Here is a 25,646-nt window from a genome sequence, read left to right as displayed (position 1 = left end):
TCAGACGCAGTCACGCTGGGGGCGTTCCCATGGCGTCGATGGACGCATCGTTGAGTTCCCTTCGTAAGGGAACAAACACAAGTAATGGATTTTACAAAACTGTATCGCACGCGTGCTACAGTGGTACATATATTCATCGTACAGACCAATCTTCATAGATATATGTCACACTGTACAGGACCCTTTTTAATGAACGTTTGGTGTAGGTCTTAACAGTCCTTAAAGGGTAACTAAACCCTAAACCAACTTTTTTTAGTTAATGATCTGTAAGACTGGGGCTTTATTATTGCTGTTCATTGATTCAAGTAATTTTTTTGACATTTGGGTTTAAAGTGTTTTAATTCTACAATATATTTGTGTAAAAACGTCTGAGTGCTGGCCTCTTCAGGTTGAACTGTGGCTACTGCAGTTGAATTTTCCTATTGGATGTTGCGGTGGTTCGTGACGTAAGCAACCACCAGTTAACCACACCCTTGCCTAAAGAAAGACGCGTCTCAGGGCATTGGAAATTGAGCTGTTATATTTGGCAAGGATATCAAGCTAGCATGTTCAGTTATTCAGAAAGGTGAGTTTGTACAGATGTGGAGAACAGTAATGGATTCACAGAGTGGAGGTTACGATAAATTATGATGAATTTTAGCCTAGGGCGAGGAAGAGGCAAACAAGAGTATAGTTCAATGTGGTGATCAAAGAGTCTAATTTGAGAACGAAGAACAGAAACATTATGTAAACCAGCAGTGCAAACCAAGTCAAGTTCATAGGATTCTGTATAATCAGTATCAACCTGTATATTGAAATAACCAAGTAATAAAACAGAAGAGGACAAATCACAGGAAAGGGTTAATCATATGGAAAACACAGAGGTGCAAACAGAACATAAACTTAAGTGTAAACAGCATAAAAAACATGCTTAAACTATCATTTTTTTTGTCCTATTGAAGGTAATAATAATGACAGTTGAGTCGATAAAGCACCCACGTCTCTTCGCTGACTGTCTGATTCTGCAAACCTCAATCACAGTAACTGCCTGCAACAACTTATTGCAATGTCTTATGTTTTTTTGTATTGAAACAGTTCTGTCTTCCTCCTGGGTCTGAACTGCATTAACAACAACCACCGATGTTAAAAAGACAAAGTTTTTAATATTTGTCAATTTGTATTTGCTTGCACTTTCTGACACACCTTCCTGTTATTCTTCATTTCCTGCAGATGCAGCACATCACAATAGCAACAATCATCAGAGATCCAGCAGCAGCAGCAGAGATCAACACTATGTACAGTAACGGTAGACCTTGATCTGTAATGGACAAAAGGAACCATTAGTGTGAGTGAATCTGTCTGTGTGATCTACAACAAACACTATCAAACATCAACACTAATAACATGCATGAAAGAACAGTTTAATTAATTAAAACATATATCATCAGTGCTGTGGTACCTGCACATGTGTGACAGAGTGTGTTGATGTCCAGATGTGTGGTCTGGTTGCTGATGGGATTGTTCAGCACACAGCTGTAGGTGTTTTTATCCTGATATTCCACCTCCAGAGGTAGAGAGAGACTGATGCTGAGATCACACACACTGATGCTGGACAATACACTGATTCCTGCGTACCAGGAGAGAGTCACATCACTCACATTCACAGCTGAACACAACAATGAACAATTTGATGATGATGATGATGATGATGGCGATGACGAAGAACATTGTGAAGAGTTACTGCTGATGACAGGTACAGGCAGACGAGCTGGAAACATGAGAGAATAAGGAGAAATAAGGATGAATCTACACCACAATTATTTTCGCTTTAGTATGTTGATGGTCAGATTTTTCAGGGGGTTTGGGGCTGGTTATGATTGATTGAAATGGCCTTAAACAATTACTAAATTAACTGCAAAATATTCGTTGTTTATGCATTTCATGAGTTTTGACAATGCATGGTTTTGAGAATGTGACATGGTATGTATACATGACAACTATGTACTATAAAAATGTCGTCAAAATGATTCCTGTTCACACAAATCGGCGAAAATGCCTAAAAAGGCTGTATTATGCATGCCAGACCAGTAGTTGGAGATGTCACTTTGTCAAGAAGCACCCCAAGAACATGTGGGGCCCTATCATGCACATCATATATAATATAATATAATATAATATAATATAATATAATATAATATAATATAATATAATATAATATAATATAATATAATATAAATAAATATAAATAAATAAATATATATATATGATGTGTATGATAGGGCCCCACATTTTCTTGGGGTGCTTCTTTTTATTTATTTATTTTTTATTTAAAGAGCGCATTATGGAAACATGAATTGGGGCTCAGGTCAGGAAGCAGACAGACTGGCTAAGCCGACCGCCTGCCAGCTGTCTCACTTCACTGAGGTCAGATAAATGCCATCACATAGAGACTTAGATATCATCATATAAAGACTATGTCTGTTCCCCAAATTAGGAAATACAAAAAACTTCCAAACCCATCTATGGGTAAAAATTGAATTAATGTTCAACAAATAAAAAACATATATAATACAAATGAACAAATAATAAATTTGGGGTTGTTGAATATTCGATCCCTTACTTCAAAAGCACTTATTGTTAATGATATGATTACAGACTATAACCTAGATGTGCTGTGTTTGACAGAAACCTGGCTAATACCAAACAATTACATTACTTTAAATGAGTGCACCCCGCAAGATTACTGTTATAAACATGAGCCTCGTCTGAAAGGGAAAGGGAGAGGTGTTGCTGTAATTTATAGTAATATTTTTAGAATTACTAAGAAGTCTAGTTTCAAATATAATTCTTTTGAAGTGTTGGTGCTTAATGTAACAATATCTAGTGTAAATGATAAATCACGTTTGAGATTTGTGCTGGCTACTGTATATAGGCCACCAGGGCACCATACAGACTTTATCAAATAATTTGCTGACGTTCTATCAGAGTTAGTAATGGCTGCAGATAAAGCCCTGATTTTTGGTGATTTTAATATACATGTAAAAAAGATGGATTGGGATTGGCATTTAAAGACATTCTTAACACAATTGGAGTTAGACAACACATGTCAGGAGTCTACTCATTTTCGATATCATACTCTAGATCTAATATTATCACATGGAATAAATGTTAATGCCGTTGAAATTCTGCAGCAGAGCGATGACATGTCAGATCATTATCTAGTCTTGTGTAAACTTCATTTAGCCAAGGCTGCAAAGCCAACTCCGTGTTAAAAATATGATAGACCTATCACTTCTGCCACTAAAGATTGCTTTATTAATAATCTTCCTGATCAGTTTCATCTCCTCAGCATCCCAGATAGCTTAAGAACTCGATATTGTGACAGAAACTTTAAACTCTCTCTTTTCCAGCACTTTAGACACAGTTGCTCCTATGCGCTTAAAGAAGATTAAAAAAATAGTCCAACGCCATGGTACAACGAGCACACTCAGGCCCTTAAGAGAGCGACCAGAAAAATGGAGCGGAACTGGAAGAAAACAAAATAGAGGTATTTCGCATTTCATGGAAAGAGAGCACGATTGCATACAGAGAGGCCTTAAAAACTGCTAGATCAGCTTATTTTTCAACCCTATTAGAAAAAATTATATTGCTATGGAAGAATTTTCAAAACTCATTAAATCATCTAAATCGACGACATGTATGTTAGCCCTCTGGGGTCCTATGTGTTTTTGGGGTCCTGGAGGTGTTCTGACATGCTCTAACATTTGTGCTTTTTTCAGTTATTTATAAACATGTTAATGGCAAAGGTGTAAATTCCCTCTATATAGCACAAACAGGGCTACCATAATATGTTAGCAAGATGTATGTACATGTTTGTATTTTTGAGAGAATATTGTTTATGCATGGTTATTGAAAAAACTAAAACTTAAAGTCTCTGAAATAAGGCCACAAAACACATACTAAATATGTGTACACAAGACTTTTGACTAATGGATGTTCTCGCGCAGGATTTTTGCTTCAAAATGATCTGAAAATCATCCTTCCAAATCATTCACATAAAACAATACATTGATTTAAATTTAGTAAAACACTTTTTGTTTGGAAAGGCAATATGCGAAATGGGCGTGACTCATGTATAATGCGCGCTCTCCGTGGGCGTGTCAGATTAGCAGAATAATGATCTAAGAGAACGATAATGAGATCGGCTGACACCTCTCTCTTTTTTTATAGATTACATAAACAGAGAATATTTATTTTAGTTTTGACTTAGATATTTGAAAAGTACAAACTTAAATGATAATAAAGATATATTGCTCATGCTTGTGTGAATAGTATTCGCTGAGCTTTGTTTAAGTTTAGAGACGTGCACCAGAAAAAAATTTAACGGAGACAGAGAGGCAGAAAGCACACCCTGTTTATTTTCTTCATTTTACAAAAGCACACGGTTTTGATGTTAATGTGAGTGTACACAAAAAAAAGAAGACCCTCTATAGTTTATAATCATGTGTTGATTTTATTTGTATGACCAAAAATGACGGAGTATTTTAAGTCTATGTTGCTGCTATGTGGAAAAAAAAACAGCAAAACGCGCCGGCGCGTTTCTCGACCCCAGAGAGTTAGACCCTATACTGACTAAGCTATTGAAAGAGATGCTTCCAGAGGTCATAGATCCTCTTCTTAACATCATTAATTCATCTTTGTCATTAGGATATGTACCAAAAACCTTTAAGCTGGTTATGATTAAACCGCTTGTTAAAAAAACGCAACTTGATCCTACAGAAAAAGTCAATTACAGGCCGATCTCGAATCTACCTTTTCTGTCAAAGATACTAGAAAAGGCAGTGTCTTCACTACTATGTTCCTTTTTGGCAAGAAATGATATCTGCGAGGATTTTCAATCAGGATTTAGACCGTACCATAGTACTGAGCAGTGTTGGGGAAAGTTACTTTTAAAAGTAATGCATTACAATATTGTGTTACTCCCCAAAAAAGAAACTAAGTACGTTACTTAGTTACTTTTTATGGAAAGTAATGCGTTACATTACTTTTGCGTTACTTTTTCTCACCTGCATGGGCTTGTTTGTTTGTTTTTTAATAACAGCTAAAACAATCTATTTTTGCCAATTGTTAAGGCCCTTTTACGTCAAAAGTTAAATGAATAAGCCTAAGGCTGAAGGAAATGCATATTTACTACTGTACAGTAGAGGGCGCCGCTCAAACAAACCTTTCAGCTGCTGCTGTTCTTGATTAAATAACAATAGGATACAGGAGAAGGAAGTTCAACACTCTTATTTCTAAACCTAATCTAAAGTCATTTTTGCTTATTAGTATGGTTGAATTAGATCATTGTAGATCAGCAGCAAAGACATTGGTTAATAAAGTGAGATTAAATACATAAAGTATATTTGTGTAATTTAACATAGTTAATTATAAAACTTTTGCACAAAATTCTGAGATTGCATTTGACTGTTTTTATTCATTTTGAGGAATACTGAATGTTTTTGTGCAAGTGAGATGAGTAAATGCATGTTCAATGCAAATGCACACAACACCTCACTTTATTTCTCTCAACATGGGGACAGGAGAGCTGTCAGTCAATAAATGTGAAAAAGTAACTAGCGTTACTTATTTGAAAAAGTAACTCAGATATTTTGTTGTAAATTGAAAAAGTAACGCGTTACTTTACTAGTTACTTTAAAAAGTAATCTGATTACGTAACTCAAGTTACTTGTAATAAGTTACCCCCAACACTGGTACTGAGACAGCTCTCATTAGAGTCACAAATGATTTGCTCTTATCATCCGATCATGGTTGTATCTCTCTATTAGTGTTACTGGATCGTAGTGCTGCATTTGATACCATCGACCACAAAATTCTTTTGAATATAGATTCGAAAATTATGTTGGCATTAGTGGAATTGCACTAGCATGCTTTAAATCATACTTTTCTGACCGTTATCAGTTTGTAGCAGTAAATGAAGAGATCAAAAGTTCAGTATGGTGTATCACAAGGCTCAGTACTAGGGCCATTACTGTTCACACTGTACATGCTACCCTTAGGAGATATCATTAGGAAGCATGGCATTAGTCTTCACTGTTATGATGATGATACTCAGCTCTATATTTCTTCACACCCTGACGAAACTTACCAATTCATAAATTAACAGAATGCATAGCTGATATAAAAAAATGGATGATTAGCAATTTCCTTCTATTAAATTATGAAAAAAACAGAGATTCTAATTATTGGACAAAAAACCTCCTCACATAATAACCTAGAATACTGTCCAACACTTGATGGCTGCTCTGTCAATTCCTCGTTGTCCGTTAGGAACCTGGGTGTGCTCTTTTATACCAATCTTTCTTTTGAAAGTCACGTGTCTAGTATCTGTAAAACTGCATTTTTTCATCTTAAAAATATATCTAAATTACCTCATACGCTCTCAATGAAAAATGCAGAACAATTAGTTCATGACATTAGTTAATGCGTTCAGGACTTTTTACAGCAATTCACTGATTTTATTGGTAAAATCGAGACTAAATTTGATCGTTTTTTATTGGTGGGTGATTTTAACATTCATGTCTGCTGTAAGTCAAACCCTCTGGCAAGGGAATTTATTAATATAATTGATGCTTTTAACTTGATACAGTGGGTTAATGAGCCCTCTCATATCCACGGTCATACTCTGGACCTTGTTCTTTCTTACGGGGTCGATATCTCTGATATTATAGTTTCTGATTATATGCTCTCTGATCATAAGCCTATTTTATTTTCCATGTCTCTTCCTAGTCTTCCTCATGCCTCTACTAAAACGACATCTATGTCTAGGGTCTACTCTCTTCAGTTCAGTGAAAGTTTTAGTCAGTGCTTTCTTAAATCTTGTTCTCATCTACTCCTGGAGTCTCCGTTAGCGGATCTGGATGCGGATGAACACCTGAGTTTGTTAAATAGCGCATGGCTTGATGTACTGAATGAGACTGTTCCTTTAAGGCCTCTTAAGCACAAAGAGAAATCTGAACTGTGGCTTACCGCTGAGACCCGGGTGCTAAGGCAAGCTTGTAGAAAGGCTGAGCGTAAATGGAAGAAGGATAATCTCCACATTTCTTTACAGTTATTTAAAGATAGTTTACTGGCTTATCAGAGAGCTGCCAAATCGGCTAAGGCAACCTATTTTTCAAATTTAATTTTACATAATCACTCTAGACCTAAAGTCCTGTTTTCTGTTATTAATTCTGTTGTTAACCCTCCAGTCAATACTCTGTCTGTTGCCTCTGCTGCTCTTTCTGAAAGCTTCTTGAGGTTTTTTAAGGATAAAGCAGTTAATTTAGGACCGGTAACTCATACTCCCTCTATTGAGCTGCCTCTCCATCCACAGTTGTCTATATCGTGGGATGTCTTTGAACCTGTCTCCCTTCTGACACTCAGTGACATCATTGCCAAGCTGAAACCTTCCTTTTCTTCATATGATGTTATTCACCCTAGGTATTTAAAGCAAATTATTGACTCAATTGGGCCAGGTCTAATGTCGTTTTTAAATAAATGTCTTCTAACTGGGGTGGTTCCTGCTTTTCTGAAAGTGGCAACTGTCATACCTCTTTTAAAGAAGCCTTCACTTGATCTGTCTATTTTAAAAAAATATCGCCCTATCTCTGTTTTGCCTTTTATCTCCAAGGTTTTGGAAAAGATTGTGTTTTTTCAACTACAATCCTTCCTTGCTGCAAATACTTTGTTTGAACATTTTCAATCTGGTTTTAAAACTGCCCACAGCACTGAAACAGCCCTTCTGAGAGTGTTAAATGACATTTGTTTGGCAACTGATACGGGTAGCTCTGTGGTCCTCGTTCTTTTAGATCTATCATCTGCTTTTGACACTGTTAACCATTCGGTTTTAATTGATAGACTGAAATCTTGGGTGGGTCTTTCTGGTACAGTTCTAAAATGGTTCCAGTCATTTTTATCTGACAGGAAATTTGTGGTTAGGACAGGAGAATTTTTATCTTCTACTGCTTCTCTCCCATGTGGCCTTCCTCAAGGCTCGATTTTGGCCCCCTCTCTATTTTCATTATATATGCTGCCTCTGGGATCTATTTTTAGAAAACATGGAGTGTCGTATCATTTTTACGCCGATGATACCCAAATCTATTTGCCTTTCAGAAAAAATGATCGATTGGCCATGACTGCTCTTTCCTCTTGTCTAGATGAGGTTAAATCCTGGTTATCTCTAAATTTTTTATCCTTAAATAAGGAGAAAACCGAAGTAATTGTTTTTGGCCCTTCTGAAAATACGAAATCACTTAACATGGATTTGGGGTCACTATCGACTTTTAGGTCCTCGCAGGCACGGAATCTGGGTGTTATCCTGGATGACTCTTTAAAATTTGATAAACAGATTTCTTCAGTAGTTGGGTCCAGTTTTCACCAGCTCCGTCTACTTGCAAAAATTAAACATTTCCTTACTGATAAGACTTTGGAGATGGCAGTGCATGCATTTATCACGTCACGTCTTGACTATTGCAATTCGTTATACTGTGGCATTTCTAAGGCCCAAATTGCCCGTCTTCAGTTAGTTCAAAATGCTGCCTCAAGATTTCTGTTGAAAAAGAAGAAAAGGGATCACGCCACTCCACTTTTAAAGGCCCTTCATTGGTTGCCAGTGCAATTTAGAATACATTTTAAAATTCTTCTATTTGTTTTTAAATCATTGCACTTTCAGTCACCTGGCTACCTATCTGACCTGCTGCATCAGTATATCCCATCAAGAAGCTTAAGATCTGGAGAACAGAATCTTATTTTAATTCCACATTCGAGACTTAAACGCAGAGGTGACCGTGCCTTTTCGGTAATCGGTCCGCGCCTCTGGAACGACTTACCAGTGGAAATTCGACTGGCTCCGAGTTTGACCATTTTTAAGTCTCTTTTAAAAACTCATTTGTTCTCTTTGGCATATTAGGATTGTAGTATTGCCTAATATGGAAACCTTGTTGGACCAGAAACTGTATGCCTTATTGTGGATTGTGCTCATTTAATGTTATTTTGTTCTGTTCTTTTGTTGTGAAGCACTTTGGTCAGTCTGCGACTGTTTTAAATGTGCTATATAAATAAAGTAAACTTGAAACTTGAACTTGATGACATCAAGGCTAGATTATTGTAATGCTTTTATGGGTGGTTGCCCTGCACGCTTAATAAACAAACTACAGCTGGTCCAAAATGCAGCAGCTCGAGTTCTTACCAGAACCAGGAAGTATGACCATATTAGCCCGGTTCTGTCAACACTGCATTGGCTCCCTATTAAATATCATATGCATTTTAAAATATTGCTGATTACTTACAAAGCGCTAAATGGTTTAGCTCCCCTATACTTGAGTGAGCTCTTAACGCATTATAGTCCTTCACGTCTATTGCGATCTCAAAATTCTGTCCAGTTGATAATACCTAGAATATCAAAATCGACTGCTGCCGGTAGATCCTTTTCCTATTTAGCACCAAAACTTTGGAACAATCTTCCTAACATTGTCCGGGAAGCAGACACAGTCTGTCATTTCAAATCTAGACTAAAAACACATCTCTTTGGCTTAGCATACACATGACAAATTATAGACTTCTATAATTCAATGTTAGGCTGCATAGTTTAGATCAGCCGGAACTGGGAACACTTCCCATAAATCCCGATGTACTTGGTACATCATAAGAAGGATGGCGTCTACGCTAATATTAGCCTCTCTGTTTATCCCGAGGTTTACCGCAGTCCACCGTATCCAGATCTGATGAAGGACCAGCACCTGGACACAATGACAACGCAGTCCTGAAGTGTCAACTAGTCTCCCCCCTGTGAAGGCCTCCTTCATTTTACCTCTGTACAGATAAAATGTTGTCGGGATAATTACGGTTCGTGGGGCTACGCAGACACGACAAACATTTCTGTATTATAAATTTTTAAGGCCAGACAAGTAGTTTGTTGAGGGTTGATTTGTGAAGAAGGACAACATGGCTGCACACATATATATTCAAACGCGTTTACCTATCGACTAAACATGTGTTTTCGCGGGTTTGCGCAGAGATAACGCATAATTTTTTGCACCTTTGAACCTATTTTAGTGAGTGGGTTCTCGAGCCACCAATCACTATTTTGTGGGGATGGGCGGCTTGAGCGTGTTAAGGGTTTTTTCTGTTAGAGCGGTGTCGTGTTAGCGGCCCCTAAGTTAATAACTAATGATTTTCGCAACGGAAGTGAATCAATCAAAACTAACTTTAGCTGGACAATAACTTTATCCTAGAGCTGTGGTAAAGCCTAAATAATCTGTTACGGTAATTTCTATTATCACTGTAAAGCTGCTTTGAAACAATCCATACTGTTAAAAGCACTTTATAAATGAAGGTGACTTGACTTGACATTGGCCTATGTGCGCCTATAGGCGGGTCCACAACGCCAATAAACTCTGCTTGTTACACAGGGACTTGCAGCAGCATGCAAACAAGCCAGATATTAAAAATAAAAGGATTACAATGTAAAATAATAATATTGTGTACATATAAAGATGTGGTGGAATCCGGCTAGTCCCTTATATGGTCTGCTTGCGCACTTTAACATCACGCACGAGCAGATACATTTGCTCTCTGGAGACGCGTTCAGTCTTTCCGCTTGCAAACCACCATCATGTAAATAGCAAATCCGCCATGGCACGAGCGCAGCTGGCTTTTAAAGGAATGGGAGATGAGACTCTGATTGTTTTATTGCACGTTACACCCAAAACACACCCATTACTCATTAAGAAAATATGGACAACCCTTTTAGACCATGTGCCTGGGACGCAGACCATTTTCCTGTCGTTATGTGGATTCAGACATCCTAAGTGAACTTGCGCCGTGCGCTTTAGACCATGCGCTTAGATCCTTAAAATAGGGCCCGTAATACACAAGTGCATGGCGTCACAGTTTTCACAAATTCACGTTTTTGCTGTTTACATAGACACAGTAAAGGCATTTGTGATAAAGTTCGTATGAAGGAAGGAAGAAGCCAGGGTCGGCGTTATTGATCTTGGCACAAATTCATCATAAAGACACCCGCACACTGCGCTTCACATAAACTCTTTCCACTTTAAATACAAAATCTTTTCTAGCTCTCGAGGATGAACTGCACCCACAAATCCTAAGTCTGTCGGTTCTCTCCTCAGCCACCATTCCTCAGTGGCTTAAAGCAATCTCTCCCCGCTATTACTGCAATGTGGTGTTTATCACCATGCACTTGACCTACTTACTCATCGCTCCGCTAACAGCTCTCTCTCTCTCAGTGCAGACCTCACTGAACCAGGCACCCCACGCAACAGCATTGTTTTTCACCTTGAATGTTGAAACCCTTTTTTCAAAAGCTTGTGTTTTCAGGCTCTAAAAATGCTGTTGTTGTGTAAATGAATGGCCAAAACACACAAAAAAGTTGAGAGTGGTTTCGTGTAAATATACCCTACATACAACCCATAAAATAACAGCGGTTGTGATGCACTGCATGTTTCAGAGTAAAGCACTGTGTTCATTTTCAGATTCGATTTACAGTAAATGGCACTCTGCAAGTGCGCTGTGTGTTTGAGTCACTTATACTTTGCATTTGGGAATGGAAGGTGCTTACCATCTTCCCAAATTCGTAATGAGAATAAATACTTTTAATATAAAATATATTGTATTATAACATAATCTATCATTATTAAATAGTGTTTAATTGCAACATTTATTTATTAATTAAATAAAATAAATTTTTAATAACAATACAAAATAAGTGTTTTTTGTCTTTAGCTGATCACATGCCTAGTGGGAGAACATAGTTAAACATTTCAATTTGTAATAAAATTAAAGGAAGATTCAGAGTTCATTACAAGTCAAGCTCAATCAACAGCATTTGTGGTGCATATTGTTGATTACCACAAAAATAATAATGATGACTTGACAAAAGAAGAATGGAGGTTACAGTGAGGTGCTTAAAATGGAAGTCAATGGGGTCAATCTGTGAGACTGTAAAGTTATGTTTAAAAACACAACTTTGTCACTTGACATCACAACAACATGAACAATTATGATATAAACCATTTTACAGCTCAAATAATACACTAGTGTTAACGGAATAATTAATATTTTTTATTATTAAATTAGCTTCATATTTCAGCTTTAATATTTAAAAAAATTACCTCATTTAATTCCATTGTATGCGCCTCGCTGTAACCTTGATTTTTAAACCTTCCTTGACAATTCAAAATTATTTTTGCGGTAATTAACCTAAAACGAAAAGTGCTGTTGATTGAGCTTGTACTGAACACAAAATATCCCTTTAAAAAAGCAAAAGTATGTGCACTGTAAACCCAAATAAGTTGGCAAAACTCAAATAATTTGAGGTAATCAGTTACATCAAATTCAAGAAGTTAAGAAATGTAACTTTTAAGTTAGCAGAACTTGTTATTTTTTTTAACATTTGTTTACGTTGTTTATGTTTTATTTTGTAATCATACATTTTAATTGCTCTTAACCTGAAATATTTGAGTAAGCTCATTCATACACTTAAAATTATTATGTAAACACAATTTATATATTTTAAGTAGTGGAAATTTGGCTGGATTTTACCAGCTAATAAAAAAATATTGCTACCTTGGTAATTGGTGACAATGGTTTGATAGAATTTGCATAGCATAACATTTGATGCAAGAGTGCAACAATAAAAACAATTGAAAATAATCCAAGAAAATTGAAATGAACATTTGCTTTGAAAGACATTTGCTGTTTTCCACCCCCTCTTTCTACCACAAGGACCATTTGGAGTTCCCAAAGGCTCAGAGGGGCTGACAGTGATCAAGGACTGTAGGCTGAGATGTGTGCACTCCGGGGGTCTATGCATTGTCACACCTTTAGTGCAATGGGCCAAGTTGGAATTATCTGATTGGTCAGTTTGAATGTCTCACATTTGGGTTTCTCTCTCTCTCTCTCTCTCTCTCTCTCTCTCTCTCTCTCTCTCTCTCTCTCTCTCTCTCTCTCTCTCTCTCTCTCTCTCTCTCTCTCTCTCTCTCTCTCTCTCTCTCTCTCTCTCTCTCTCTCTCGTGTTGTACAGTTCCCTGATAGGGAACTCGAGCTGCGTTTGAGACGCGGTGGGAACGCTCTGCGTGATTACGTCATGAAGCACGTGTAAAATCAGTCCAATGGAAGCCCGCTACGACATAGGTGACGTCATAGACCAGGAAACTATAAAGCACCCCTGAATTCAGACCGCGACAGCTTCTGTACCTTCAGCAAGCGCTCTCTGTATATCTGTCCTTGTCTATTTATTGTTGTCTGTCAAGCCCTTTACAAAATGCGTGGATGCAGCTCTGGCTCCTTTGAGACTCCAGGGCATCCGCGTATTAAATTACATCGACGATTGGTTGATTTTAGCACAGTCAGAGCAGTTGGCAGTTCAACATCGAGATGTTGTTCTGTCCCACATAAGGAGTTTGGGGTTGCGGCTCAATACCAAAAAGAGTGTGCTCCTCCCGGCTCAGAGGACCACCTTTCTAGGTGTAATTTGGGATTCGACCACAATGCAGGCACGTCTGTCTCCTGCTCGTATTTCTGCGATTCTCACAGCCGCAAAGAAGGTGAAACTAGGCCAGTCACTCACTTTAAAACAGTTCCAGAGACTGTTGGGTCTCATGGCAGCGGCGTCCAACGTTATTACTTTTGGCCTTCTGTACATGAGACACCTGCAGTGGTGGCTCAGGACCAAGGGGTTTTCTCCGAGGGGAAATCCGTTCCGCAAGATCAAGGTCACGCGGCTATGCCTTCGTGCCTTGGTCATGTGGAAGAAACCTTGGTTCCTCGCCCAGGGCCCAGTGTTGGGGGCTCCTTGTCGACACGTCACGCTTTCGACGGATGCTTCCCTCACGGGTTGGGGCGCGCTCATGAGTGGCCGCTCGGCGCAAGGTCTTTGGCAGGACCATCAATGTTCCTGGCACATAAATCGTCTGGAGTTGATGGCGGTATTTCGAGCTCTCAAATATTTCCTGCCAGACCTGAGAGGCCATCATGTGTTGGTCCGCACAGACAACACTTCGGTGGTCTCCTATATCAACCATCAGGGGGGTCTGCGGTCACGTCATCTTTGCAAATTGGCCCATCACATCCTCCTATGGGCCCAGGGGAAGTTTTTGTCGCTCAGGGCGGTATATATCCCAGGGCGTCAGAATATGGGAGCAGATTTTCTGTCAAGACAGGGGTTGAGGCCCGGGGAGTGGAGACTTCACCCCGAAGTGGTGGAGCTCCTGTGGGAAGAATTCGGTTCGCATCGTCAGATTCAACCCATTGTCCCATGTGGTTCTCTCTAACTCACCCAGCTCCTCTCGGTCTGGATGCTATGGTGCAGGTGTGGCCAAGGCTGCACCTCTACGCCTTTCCCCCGATATCTATGCTTCCGGGGGTTCTGGAGAGGGTTTGCCGAGAAGGGGCTCGTCTGCTACTAGTAGCCCCTTACTGGCCGACCCGAGTATGGTTCTCGGACTTGGTGTCTCTTCTGGACGGCTCCCCCTTGGAGATCCCACTCAGGGTGGATCTCCTGTCCCAGGCCGGGGGCACGATATTTCACCCTCGGCCGGAGTTGTGGAAACTGTGGGCCTGGCCTCTGAGGGGGCCAGGCTCAGGGGAAGCGGTCTTTTGACCGATGTTGTAGAAACCATTCTTCAATCCAGAGCTCCTTCCACGAGAAGGCTGTATGCGCTAAAATGGAGACTTTTCACCACGTGGTTTTGCTGATCGTCAGTTAGATCCTGTTAACTGCCCTGTTGGTTCAGTTCTTGATTTTCTGCAAGACCGTTTCTCTGCCAGGTTATCTCCTTCCACCCTAAAGGTTTACGTGGCGGCTATATCTGCCTACCACCCCCCTCTGGGGGGTGCTTCTATCGGGAGAAACCCTTTAATTACTCGCTTTCTCCGTGGTACACTGAGGTTGAGACCTGCACTGCACTCTAGAGCACCGGCTTGGGACTTGGCCATTGTACTCGAGGGTCTGGCTTTAGCTCCTTTCGAGTCCATCGAGGAGGTTTCAGAAAAATTCCTCACTCTTAAGACTTTATTTCTCCTTGCTATCTCATCTATCAAGAGAATTGGTGATTTACATGCTCTGTCGGTTGCTCCTTCATGTCTGGAATTTGCACCTGGTATGGTGAAGGCATTTCTCTACCCCAGGCCGGGGTATATTCCTAAGGTCCCACTGAATGTTGGGGGCCCAATAGTGCTGCAGGCCTTTTTTCCTCCACCCTTTAATACCAAAGACCAGGAAAAGCTTAACCTGTTATGTCCAGTACGGGCTTTAGAGGCCTACGTTCACAGAGCTGCCCTGTGGAGTAAATCTGAGCAACTATTTGTTTGTTTTGGGTCACTCAAGAGAGGATGCCCTGCATCTAAACAGGTTATGAGTAAATGGATAGTCGAGGCTATTTCATTGGCTTATGAAGCGGCCGGACAGCCTTCACCTATGGCTGTGCGGGCCCATTCTACTCGGAGTATGGCGGCCTCTATGGCCTTAATTTCGGGTGTTTCCCTTCTTGACGTTTGTAATGCGGCAGGATGGTCCTCTCCGCATACATTTGTCAGGTTTTATGACCTTGACCTCTCCACTCCTGGGGCGAGGTTGCTTGCTTCTTAGGTGTGCGCAGGACTTTCACACAGAACGGGCATTTGTTACTATGGCGTAGTGGGTATGGGGTTCCCACCGCGTCTCAAACGCAGCTCGAGATCCCTTGAAAGGGAACGTCTCAGGTTACGTATGTAACCCTGGTTCCCTGATACCCTTTGACATGACTTCCCTTTCAGTAGTCATGTCAAAGCAATAACTAAATCAGCATACTATCACCTGAAAAATATTGCAAGAGTTAGATGCTTTGTTTCCAGTCAAGACTTAGAAAAACTTGTGCATGCTTTTATCACCAGTAGGGTGGATTATTGTAATGGACTTCTCACTGGCCTTCCCAAAAAGACCACAAGACAGTTGCAGCTCATACAGAACGCTGCTGCTAGGATTCTGAGCAGAACCAGAAAATATGATCACATCACACCAGTCCTCAGGTCTTTACACTGGCTGCCAGTTACATTTAGGATTGATTTTAAAGTATTATTACTGGTATATAAATCATTCAATGGCCTAGGACCTCAATACATTGCAGATATGCTCACTGAATATAAACCCAACAGATCACTCAGATCATTAGGATCACATCGGCTAGAAATACCAAGGGTTCACTCTAAGCATGGCGAGTCTGCTTTTAGCTACTATGCCAGCCGCAGCTGGAACCAGCTTCCAGAAGAGATCAGATGTGCTCCTACAGTAGTCACATTGAAATCCAGACTCAAAACACATCTGTTTAGCTGTGCATTTACTGAATGAGCACTGTGCCACTGTTCGTCCGACTGTTTGCACTGTATTTTATTTTATGTTTTAATTATTCTGATTTCATTTGATTATTTCTGTATTTTATCTTTTTTTCTAAACTGTTTTAATTATTCTGATTTCTTTTGATTATTTTAATTTCTTCTATGTAAAGCACTTTGAATTACCATTGTGTATGAAATGTGCTATATAAATAAACTTGCCTTGCCTTTGCCTTGATATGGAACGAGACGCTGCGTTTATATGCCATACTTCCTGCATGCCCTGATCGACTTGCTTCAGGCCTTTTCAGAAGCTGTCGCGGTCTGAATTCAGGGCTGCTTTATAGTTCTCTTACGAGAGGTTCTCTCGTATTGCGTAAGTTTAGCTTACGCTACGGGAAAGATTCATCTTCTCGAGATACTGAAGCCAAAAAATTATCCTTAATTTTGTATTCCTTGTCAACGCAGTGCAGCAGCTAGCAGACCTAGAGCAGGCCATCTCGCGTGCTCATTGGCTGCCCTGCGGGCAACTGCTGCAGCCTACCAGTGAGCCCGGCGTGACGTCACGCCCAATGAAGGGCGCCCGCGCCTTCATAGCGTCACAGCCCGCCAGAATGGGCGTGGCTTAGCGTATAACACTAGGGGCTGTAGGCTGACTTCCCTGATTTTCGTCTCTTCAGCGAGCTCTTCGCATCGCTGGATCTGAGAGAAGCCACCGCCGCCGTCGAACATAGGACAGCCAGCTTAGGAGAGCGCTGAGGAAGCCGGCCGTCTTCGCCACCTTCAGCCATCCGTGCGAGCTACGCTATCCGGCGACGTATCCTTTACCTTGTTAAAACCTATTATAAAACCTATTCTAAAAGAGCAGCGAGTGTCTTTTTTAAGATGCCTCGCACTTCCGGCTGTGAAGCGCTTCCGCTGTCGACCCTGCGGGCTCGACTCGAAGCCTTCTACACCCCCCGCCTCTCCTCACCGACGCGCAGCTGCCGCTCACGAGCCTCACTGCCGTCGCATCTGAGAATGAGGCCGAGGGACACGTACGATTACGCGGCTAGCTCTCTTTACGTTACAAGAGAGCTACCCCGCCCTCGTGTCCCCGTTCGCGCGTCATGCAGAGCCCTCTCGAGCTCTCTGCATGACCCGGACGGGCATCATCTGTGTTACATGTAGGTCCCGTGCCCACTACTCGTGCGCGCGCCCTCGTACAAACACTGTTCCAGTTCTGCTCCCGAGCACGCGGCTAGCTCTCTTTACGTTACAAGAGAGCTACCCCGCCCTCGCGTCCCCGTTCGCGCGTCATGCAGAGCCCTCTCGAGCTCTCTGCATGACCCGGACGGGCTTGCGCGCCGCCGTTGTAATGTCTCGCCATGTCAGTCCCCTTAGATAAGGCTACTGCAGTGGTGTATTTTGCAGCCAACGAGCCGGTAATGCAACCCGCTCGCCTGCACACATCCGCCGTTCTCGCGGCGACCCAGAGAAATCTCACGTGAGTATAATGTCAGATTAAGAATGTAAGTTACGTGCCCGCTCACGAGCGCTCACGCTTACTAACAGACACATCGCCTCCGAAAAGACGTGCGTGTTTAAGTTTATTCCCTGTCAGTCCCCTTCGAACAGGCTACTGCAGTGGTTCAATTAGCAGCCAACGAGCCGGTCTGTTGACCCTCTCGCCTGAACACAAACGCCGTTTTCACGGCGACCCAGAAAAATCTCAAAATGAGTAAAATGTCTGGTCCGGCTCATGCCGTCGGTGTTGTACGTGTAATGAAAGTGCCCACGCCCCAGTGTTCACCACTACACATAAGCACTCCTAACCTCGCAGAGCACACTCTCATGAAGCGCAGAAAAGCCGCTCGAGTGTTGAATGTAAGAAATGTGTCCACAAGTCTGTGCCCACTATCTGCCCGCTCTGTTACACGATCAAGAAAGCAGGTTATGAATGTAAGTCTCGTGCCCGCCAGAGTGCGTTCACGCTTGCTAACACTAACCTCCCCCCGTGTTTAAGCGTTATCACAAAACGCAAGGCATTAATAAAACGCTCCCCATCCATTATGATCGGGACGTCAAATACACTTGTAAGTCTAGTGCCCGCGCTCACGCTTACAGGAAGCTTTTCCACCCGGAGCGCTGCTCGCGGAGCGCTGCAAAGAGTGAAAAAAGAATGTTCCCCATCATTTATGATTGGGACATCTCACACAAATCAGCCGGTCTCGGCTTTCAGCGAGCAGCCATTGCCCAGAACCGAGAGCGCGCGCGCCGGGCTTTCGGCTCCGGGTCAGTTTCACAAAAGAAAGCAGGTTATGGATGTAAGTCTCGTGCCCGCCAGAGTGCGTTCACGCTTGATAACACAAACCTCCCCCCGGGCTCCGCCCGCGCGTTTTAAGTGTTATCACAAAACGCAGGGCATTAATAAAACGCTCCCCATCCATTATGATCGGGGCGTCAAATACACTTGTAAGTCTCGTGCCCGCGCACACGCGCTCACGCTTACAGGAAGCTTTTCAGCCCGGAGCGCTGCTCGCGCGTCAAAAAGTGAAAAAAAAAAGAAAAAAAAAGAATGTTCCCCATCCCTTATGATTGGGACATCTCATATAAATCAGCCGGTCTCGGCTTTCAGCGAGCAGCCATTGCCCAGAACCGAGAGCGCGCGTGCCGCGCTTTCGGCTCCGGGTCAGTTTCACAAAAGAAAGCAGGTTATGAATGTAAGTCTCGTGCCCGCCTGAGTGCGTTCACGCTTGCTAACACTAACCTCCCCCCGGGCTTCGCCTGCGCGTTTAAGTGTTATCACAAAACGCAGGGCATTAATAAAACGCTCCCCATCCATTATGATCGGGGCATCAAATACACTTGTAAGTCTCGTGCCCGCGCACACGCGCTGACGCTTACAGGAAGCTTTCCCACCCGGAGCGCTGCTCGCGCGTCAAAAAATGACAAAAGACTGTTCCCCATCCCTTATGATTGGGACATCTCACATAAATCAGCCGGTTTCGGCTTTTCAGCGAGCAGCCATTGCCCAGAACCGAGAGCGCGCGCACTGCGCTTTCGGCTCCGGTTCAGTTTCACAAGCCCGCAAATGGCGGCGGTCTGAACCCGGAGGCCATTCGCCCCATAGCGGCTCACATAGCTGCGTGGGAAACTATCCCAGGGATTTCAGAATGGGTGTTGAGCACAATAAAGCAGGGCTATACACTTCAATTCATTCGCCGTCCCCCGCGCTTTCAAGCCCGGACCGCGACGATTGTGAATGCGTAAGTAGCACACCTACTTCACGCAGAAATAGCAAAGCTGCTGTGCAAAGGGGCTATAGAAAAGGTACCGCCTTCTCTGAGCGAGTCAGGCTTTTACAGCCGATATTTTCTCGTACCCAAGAAGGACGGAGCCTTCAGACCTATCCTAGATCTGAGACATTTGAACTAAGTGCTTGCGAAAAGACCGTTCAAAATGCTTACGACCAGGAAAATCCTCACGCACGTTCGCCCGAGGGACTGGTTTATTTCTCTAGATCTGAAGGATGCCTATTTTCAGATTCAGATAGTACCCCGTCACAGGCAATTTTTGAGATTCGCCTTCGACGGTCAGGTATATCATTACACCGTCCTGCCGTTCGGCCTGTCCCTGGCACCCTGTACATTTACGAAGTGCATGGACGCGGCGCTCGCCCCCCTGAGAAGTCAAGGGCTGCGAATAATGAACTATCTGGACGATTGGCTGATATTGGCACAGTCAGAGACAGAACTGCTATCTCACAGAACAGTGCTTCTCAGTCATCTGGAAAGCTTGGGTCTCACGGTCAACTGGACCAAGAGCTCATTACTGCCCAGCCAGTCAATTTCCTTTTAGGAATAGCACTGGACTCGGTGACCATGACGGCTCGTTTATCGACACAGCGCGCACGCCGTGTTCGCCACCTAGCCGTATCTTTCCAGAAGGGCAGCTTTCTCCCTTTGAAAACATTTCAAAGGATGTTGGGCTGTATGGCATCAGCTGCAGCGGTGCTCCAGCTGGGCCTACTGCGCATGCGCACGCTCCAACGCTGGTTGAATGCTCGCGTGTCCCGCCGGGTGTCTGGCGGCCAGAAAATCAGAGTTACTCAGGCCTGCATAGCAGCTCTGCAGCCCTGGTTAGTGGCCGACTGGTACCAGCAGGGAGTAATGATGGGAACCATCTCTTATCGTAAAGTCATCTCGTCAGACGCGTCCAACTCGGGTTGGGGCGCACTGTTCGAGGGCAGACCGGCCTTTGGCCAGTGGTCAGACCAGGAGAAGGGTTTTCACATAAACTGTCTGGAAATGATAGCGGTCGAGAACGCGCTGAAGTGCTTCCTCCCGTTCATACAGGACCAGCATGTTCTTGTCCGCTCGGACAACATGTCTGTGGTATCATATGTAAACCGTCAGGGCGGTGTCAGATCCAGAAATCTCTGCAATCTGACGGAACACCTCCTTATTTGGTCTCCGATGCACCTGCGCTCGCTGAGGGCGGCGCATGTGCCTGGCCATTTGAACGACGGCCCAGACAAACTGTCCAGGGACAATGTTCCCCCAGGGGAATGGTCCCTGCACCCCAAACGGTCCAGAAACTGTGGCGCCTATTCGGCAGAGCGGAAGTCGACCTATTTGCATCAAAAGACAACGCTCAATGCCCGACGGTCTGTGCGAAGGACGAGGATGTGCTGGCCCAGGTTTGGCCCAGCCTCCCGCTATATGCTTTCCCTCCGGTCTATCTGTTGCTACAGGTGATCAAGAGAATCAGGGAAACGCGCCACTCGGTGCTCCTCATAGCCCCGCGTTGGGAGAATCAGATTTGGTTCCCGGAACTAGCAGGGCTGTCACATACAGCTCCGTGGCCGAATCCGGTGAGGGCAGATCTCCTCTCTCAGGCTCGCGGCACGATCTGGCATCCCAATCCAGAGCGCTGGTCTCTGCATTTATGGTTGATCAACGGGTACTCGTTGCCCTGCCAGAAGGAGTGATGAACACGATCATGCAGTCTAGAGCCCCTTCCACGAGAAGGCTCTACGCGTCTAAATGGTCGGTGTTCTCTGGATGGTGCACCGACAGAGATCTGGAACCGCGGACATGCGGGGTGGCGCATCTGCTCACCTTCCTACAAGAGCTGTTGGATAAGGGAAGGTCCCCATCCACGCTCAATGTATACGTGGCGGCCGTGGCAGCGTTCGCAGAATCGACGCACGGCCAGTCATTGGGAAGACACGAGTTGGCCATCCGCTTCCTTAGAGGAGCTAGAAGGATGAATCCGCCGCGCCCCCCGTCGGTTCCCATGTGGGATCTTTCATTGGTCCTCGAGGCCCTGAAAGCTTTTCCATTTGAACCACTAGACACCGTGGGGTTGAAATATCTATCACTGAAAACCGTCTTTCTGACTGCACTGTCGTCACTAAAATGTGTAGGGGACCTGCATGTGCTGTCTGTCAGCGCGTCGTGTCTTGAGTTCGGACCGAATGACTCTAAAGTCATCCTCAGACCTAGACATGGCTATGTCCCTAAAGTGATGGGCACTCCATTCAGAGCGCAAGTTATTTCGTTGTCAGCTCTCCCAGCATCTGACAGCGAAGGTGATGTGAATCTCCTCTGCCCTGTCAGAGCGCTGAGGTTTTACATTACGCGCTCCGCCTCCTTCAGGCGTTCGGAACAGCTTTTTGTTTCGTTTGGTGGGCGCACCAAGGGTCTCGCCTCCTCGAAACAGAGCCTGTCCAGATGGATAGTAGACGCTATATCAGCCGCTTACGCGTCAAAAGGTCTGCAATGCCCTCTGGGCATCAGGGCTCATTCCACGAGAGGCGTGGCCTCTTCGTGGGCATGGTCCAGTGGAATTTCTATCCATGACATATGTGTAGCGGCGGGCTGGAGCTCCCCGTCTACCTTTGTCAGGTTTTATAACCTAGAAGTTCCTGCCTTGCAGGCTAAACTGTTGTCAGTCTGAAGGAGAGGTGTATTCTGCCCAGATCTCCTGCTCAGATCACTCTCACATGACTCAGCTCTCCTGGTTGAGCTGCACTAAGTAGGGTATGTGCCATGTGCCTATACAGACCGGCGCGCTGCTCTGTATTCCCTATGTGTGCTTATGTACAAGTGATGGCCCGCGTGGCTGGCCACCTTATTTTTTCCACTTATGGGGTTCCCCTGAAAGCTCGGGGTCTCATGTGGATGCTTGGCGCGCACGGCGTTGACAAAGTGTTCCCGTAGCGTAAGCTAAACTTACGCAATACGAGAGAACCTCTCGTAAGAGAACGATACTCGGTTACTAACGTAACCTCAATTCTCTCTAGAGAGGGAACGAGTATTGCGTAACCGGCCGTGCTCGCGCCACGAGCGACTTCGCCTCAGTCGACGAAAACCAGGGAAGTCAGCCTACAGCCCCTAGTGTTATACGCTAAGCCACGCCCATTCTGGCGGGCTGTGACGCTATGAAGGCGCGGGCGCCCTTCATTGGGCGTGACGTCACGCCGGGCTCACTGGTAGGCTGCAGCAGTTGCCCGCAGGGCAGCCAATGAGCACGCGAGATGGCCTGCTCTAGGTCTGCTAGCTGCTGCATTGCGTTGACAAGGAATACAAAATTAAGGATAATTTTCAGTATCTCGAGAAGATGAATCTTTCCCGTAGCGTAAGCTAAACTTACGCAATACTCGTTCCCTCTCTAGAGAGAACCGAGGTTACGTTAGTAACCGAGTATCGTTTCCTGGTCTATGACGTCACCTATGTCGTAGCGGGCTTCCATTGGACTGATTTTACACGTGCTTAATGACGTAATCACGCAGAGCGTTCCCACCGCGTCTCAAACGCAGCGTCTCGTTCCCTATCAGGGAACCAGGGTTACATACGTAACCTGAGACGTTTTCTACCATCTTGCTGACAGTTTTCTACCACCTTGCTGACAAGGTTTCTTTAGTCATTCGGCAGTCTTGCAGTCTGAATCCCTGCAGGAAATACACCCTTACACAATTAACATACACCCCCCCCCCTCCCCCCACAGAAACTCTGCCGAACAGGCATGACAACACATTGAACACTACTAAATCTTCCACTTAACATGAATCTGGCACAGAACATTATATAACACTTAATTTTAGCATTTACTCTCCCTTTTAAGAGTCATGGAAAAGCATGCTGGGAAATAGCAATCCCAACCCAGTTTCAGTTCAATTTAAGTTTGTCTAAATTAAAAGAAACAAGTTCATAAAACTCAAAACAGTGAAACAATTTAACTTGTTTTATGAACTTGTTTCTTTTAATTTAGACAGAATATTAAGTTGGCCCTTCTCAAACCAATTAATTATTTTGAGCGTTAGTGTTACAGTGTGAACATTTCAACAAATTATCTGTACTCACCATAAATAGCAACACTGAATATTTTGGATAACCACTTAACTCCACTTATCTCTAGTTCATAAACTCCAGCATGTTCAGTTCTGGTGTTTGTGATGATCAGAGATCCAGTTTGATGATCCAGCTTCAGTCTGTCTCTGAATCTCCCACCAGGACCATCATAAGTGAAGAAAATTCCATAATCTCTGCTGATTTCACCTATAATAACATGTTTAGCTCCAAATTTCCACAGTATATCATCATCTTCATGTATTTCAGTAAGATCAGTGTCTAGAGTGACAGAATCTCCCTCCATCACTGACACTGAATCACCAAACACACCTGATGGACAAACAGATTTTACAGTTTGTAACCTTTATACAGCAAAGACAGATGAGTAAAGCTAAGTTTAATTCTGGAACACTCTTTCAATAGTTTTATATTTTTTATATTTGGCTCATTATAACATTGAAAAGATACCTGAATTCAAAGTAGATCTCACAATAATATTTGTTCATTTGCAAATGAATCCCATAACTAATTTGAACAGTATATCAGCATCTTTTTATCTCTAAAACGAAAATAAATGAAACAGTAAAAATGCTTACAACTCACCAATCAGACAACACAAACAGACCAAAACAAGCGTATGATCCATCCTCTTCAGTGGTGGATCTGTAAGACCGATAACACTGATCGATGTGTGAAGAATCCTCCCACGATGGAGTTTCATCAGTTCACGTGCACGCTCTTTACGCATGTTATGATTTAATATAAATATACAAATTATATTAAATCTATATTAATATATTATATTATAAAAATTATATTCATATATTCAAAAAGTATATTAAATATTATATATATATATATATATATACATATATATATATATATATATATATATATATAATTATATATATTCTTCTGACTCTTAAGATGTTTTAAACTGGAAAAAAAAAAAAATATATATATATATATATATATATATATATATATATTTGGTTTCTGATGAACATTTTGACATTGATGGCTTCTGAGAGTGGAAAACTGGATTAGTCAACCTAAATTTAATGAAAACATAAATCTTATGGATTTCAAAATGGTTTTATGATCATTCAGTTGTTGCAAATGTCAAAGGCTATCTGCCATCTCGCACTGCAGCTCTTCCTGAAGTGTGACACTAGCAGCTCAAATTTTTAGTCAAAATGAAACCTTCTGTGGGTTTGATCTGTTGGGTTGACAAATACCTTCCATGTGCATATGAATGGACATTACTTTCATCTGTGTTTAGTTTGCTGGGCAAGAGCTTCTTCCTGTCCTGATGTTATGAACCTCAGTCTGATTTCCTTCCTGTAACAGAACAGCTTTACAGTCACATAAAAATTATGTTTGAAAAACTGTCAAATAAGAAATAGGCTACTTCTGTTTGCCAAGGTAGCATCCATTGATTTTAATAAGAATTTTCCATTTAAATTGATCAAATTATTATTTTAGCTGTCATTTATTTAGCTTACAATAAAACTAACCAGTGTTGCCTTATCATTTAGTAATCATTCTAAACGCATAGTGTTATCATTTGATAGAGATTCTGAAACCAAAAATGACAACTGGGACACTCCGAGGGACAAAGGGCCTGCCCCAAATGGCACCTTGTGCACTTGCGGTCTTGTGTGGGCTTATGAAGTTATTTGGACTAATGTAGGCCTACTTCAGTGTGTGCGTTGCTGAGGAAATGTAAGATCTTTTAGTGTATGGTATAGTGATAAAAACGGTCCGTGTGGCATCCAATTATTTTCTTAATCCATTCAATCTGGTCATTCAAAAAAAGGAAAAAGGTGTAAACCAAAAAATGAAAGCTGTGTATGTTTTGAACCTATTTAAAAAGGAATAACCTCCCTCAGAGGTTTCTTCCCTGGATATATCTAACCACATAAAATCACATGCAGTTCAGGATAGAGGATATCATGT

The 25,646-nt window shown here is 42.7% G+C and overlaps 3 protein-coding genes across 5 annotated transcripts in view; 1 reads left to right on the top strand and 2 right to left on the bottom strand.

Moving 5' to 3' along the window:
- Positions 1-25,646, bottom strand: part of LOC143736373 (SLAM family member 5-like) — a 145,555-nt gene that overhangs the window by 38,681 nt on the left and 81,228 nt on the right. The gene's annotated exons all lie outside the window — the stretch shown is intronic.
- The window catches only part of LOC143735261 (twitchin-like), a 59,773-nt gene that overhangs the window by 26,275 nt on the left and 7,852 nt on the right, over positions 1-25,646 (top strand). The window lies entirely within an intron of this gene.
- LOC143736323 (SLAM family member 5-like) lies at positions 1,190-24,932 on the bottom strand. Its single transcript, XM_077227063.1, has 4 exons — positions 24,926-24,932; positions 23,700-24,017; positions 1,439-1,747; positions 1,190-1,203 (listed from the first exon to the last, which is right to left on the bottom strand). Exons 1-4 carry the CDS (start codon positions 24,930-24,932, stop codon positions 1,190-1,192), a joined length of 648 nt encoding a protein of 215 aa, XP_077083178.1.

The sequence above is a fragment of the Siphateles boraxobius genome, unplaced genomic scaffold (assembly GCF_051911475.1).
Source record: "Siphateles boraxobius isolate OS27281-9 unplaced genomic scaffold, OSU_SipBor_1 13, whole genome shotgun sequence".
NCBI classification, from domain to species: Eukaryota; Metazoa; Chordata; class Actinopteri; order Cypriniformes; family Leuciscidae; genus Siphateles; species Siphateles boraxobius.
Note: the sequence above shows the minus strand (reverse complement) of the source record. Positions and strands in the feature narration are given on the sequence as shown.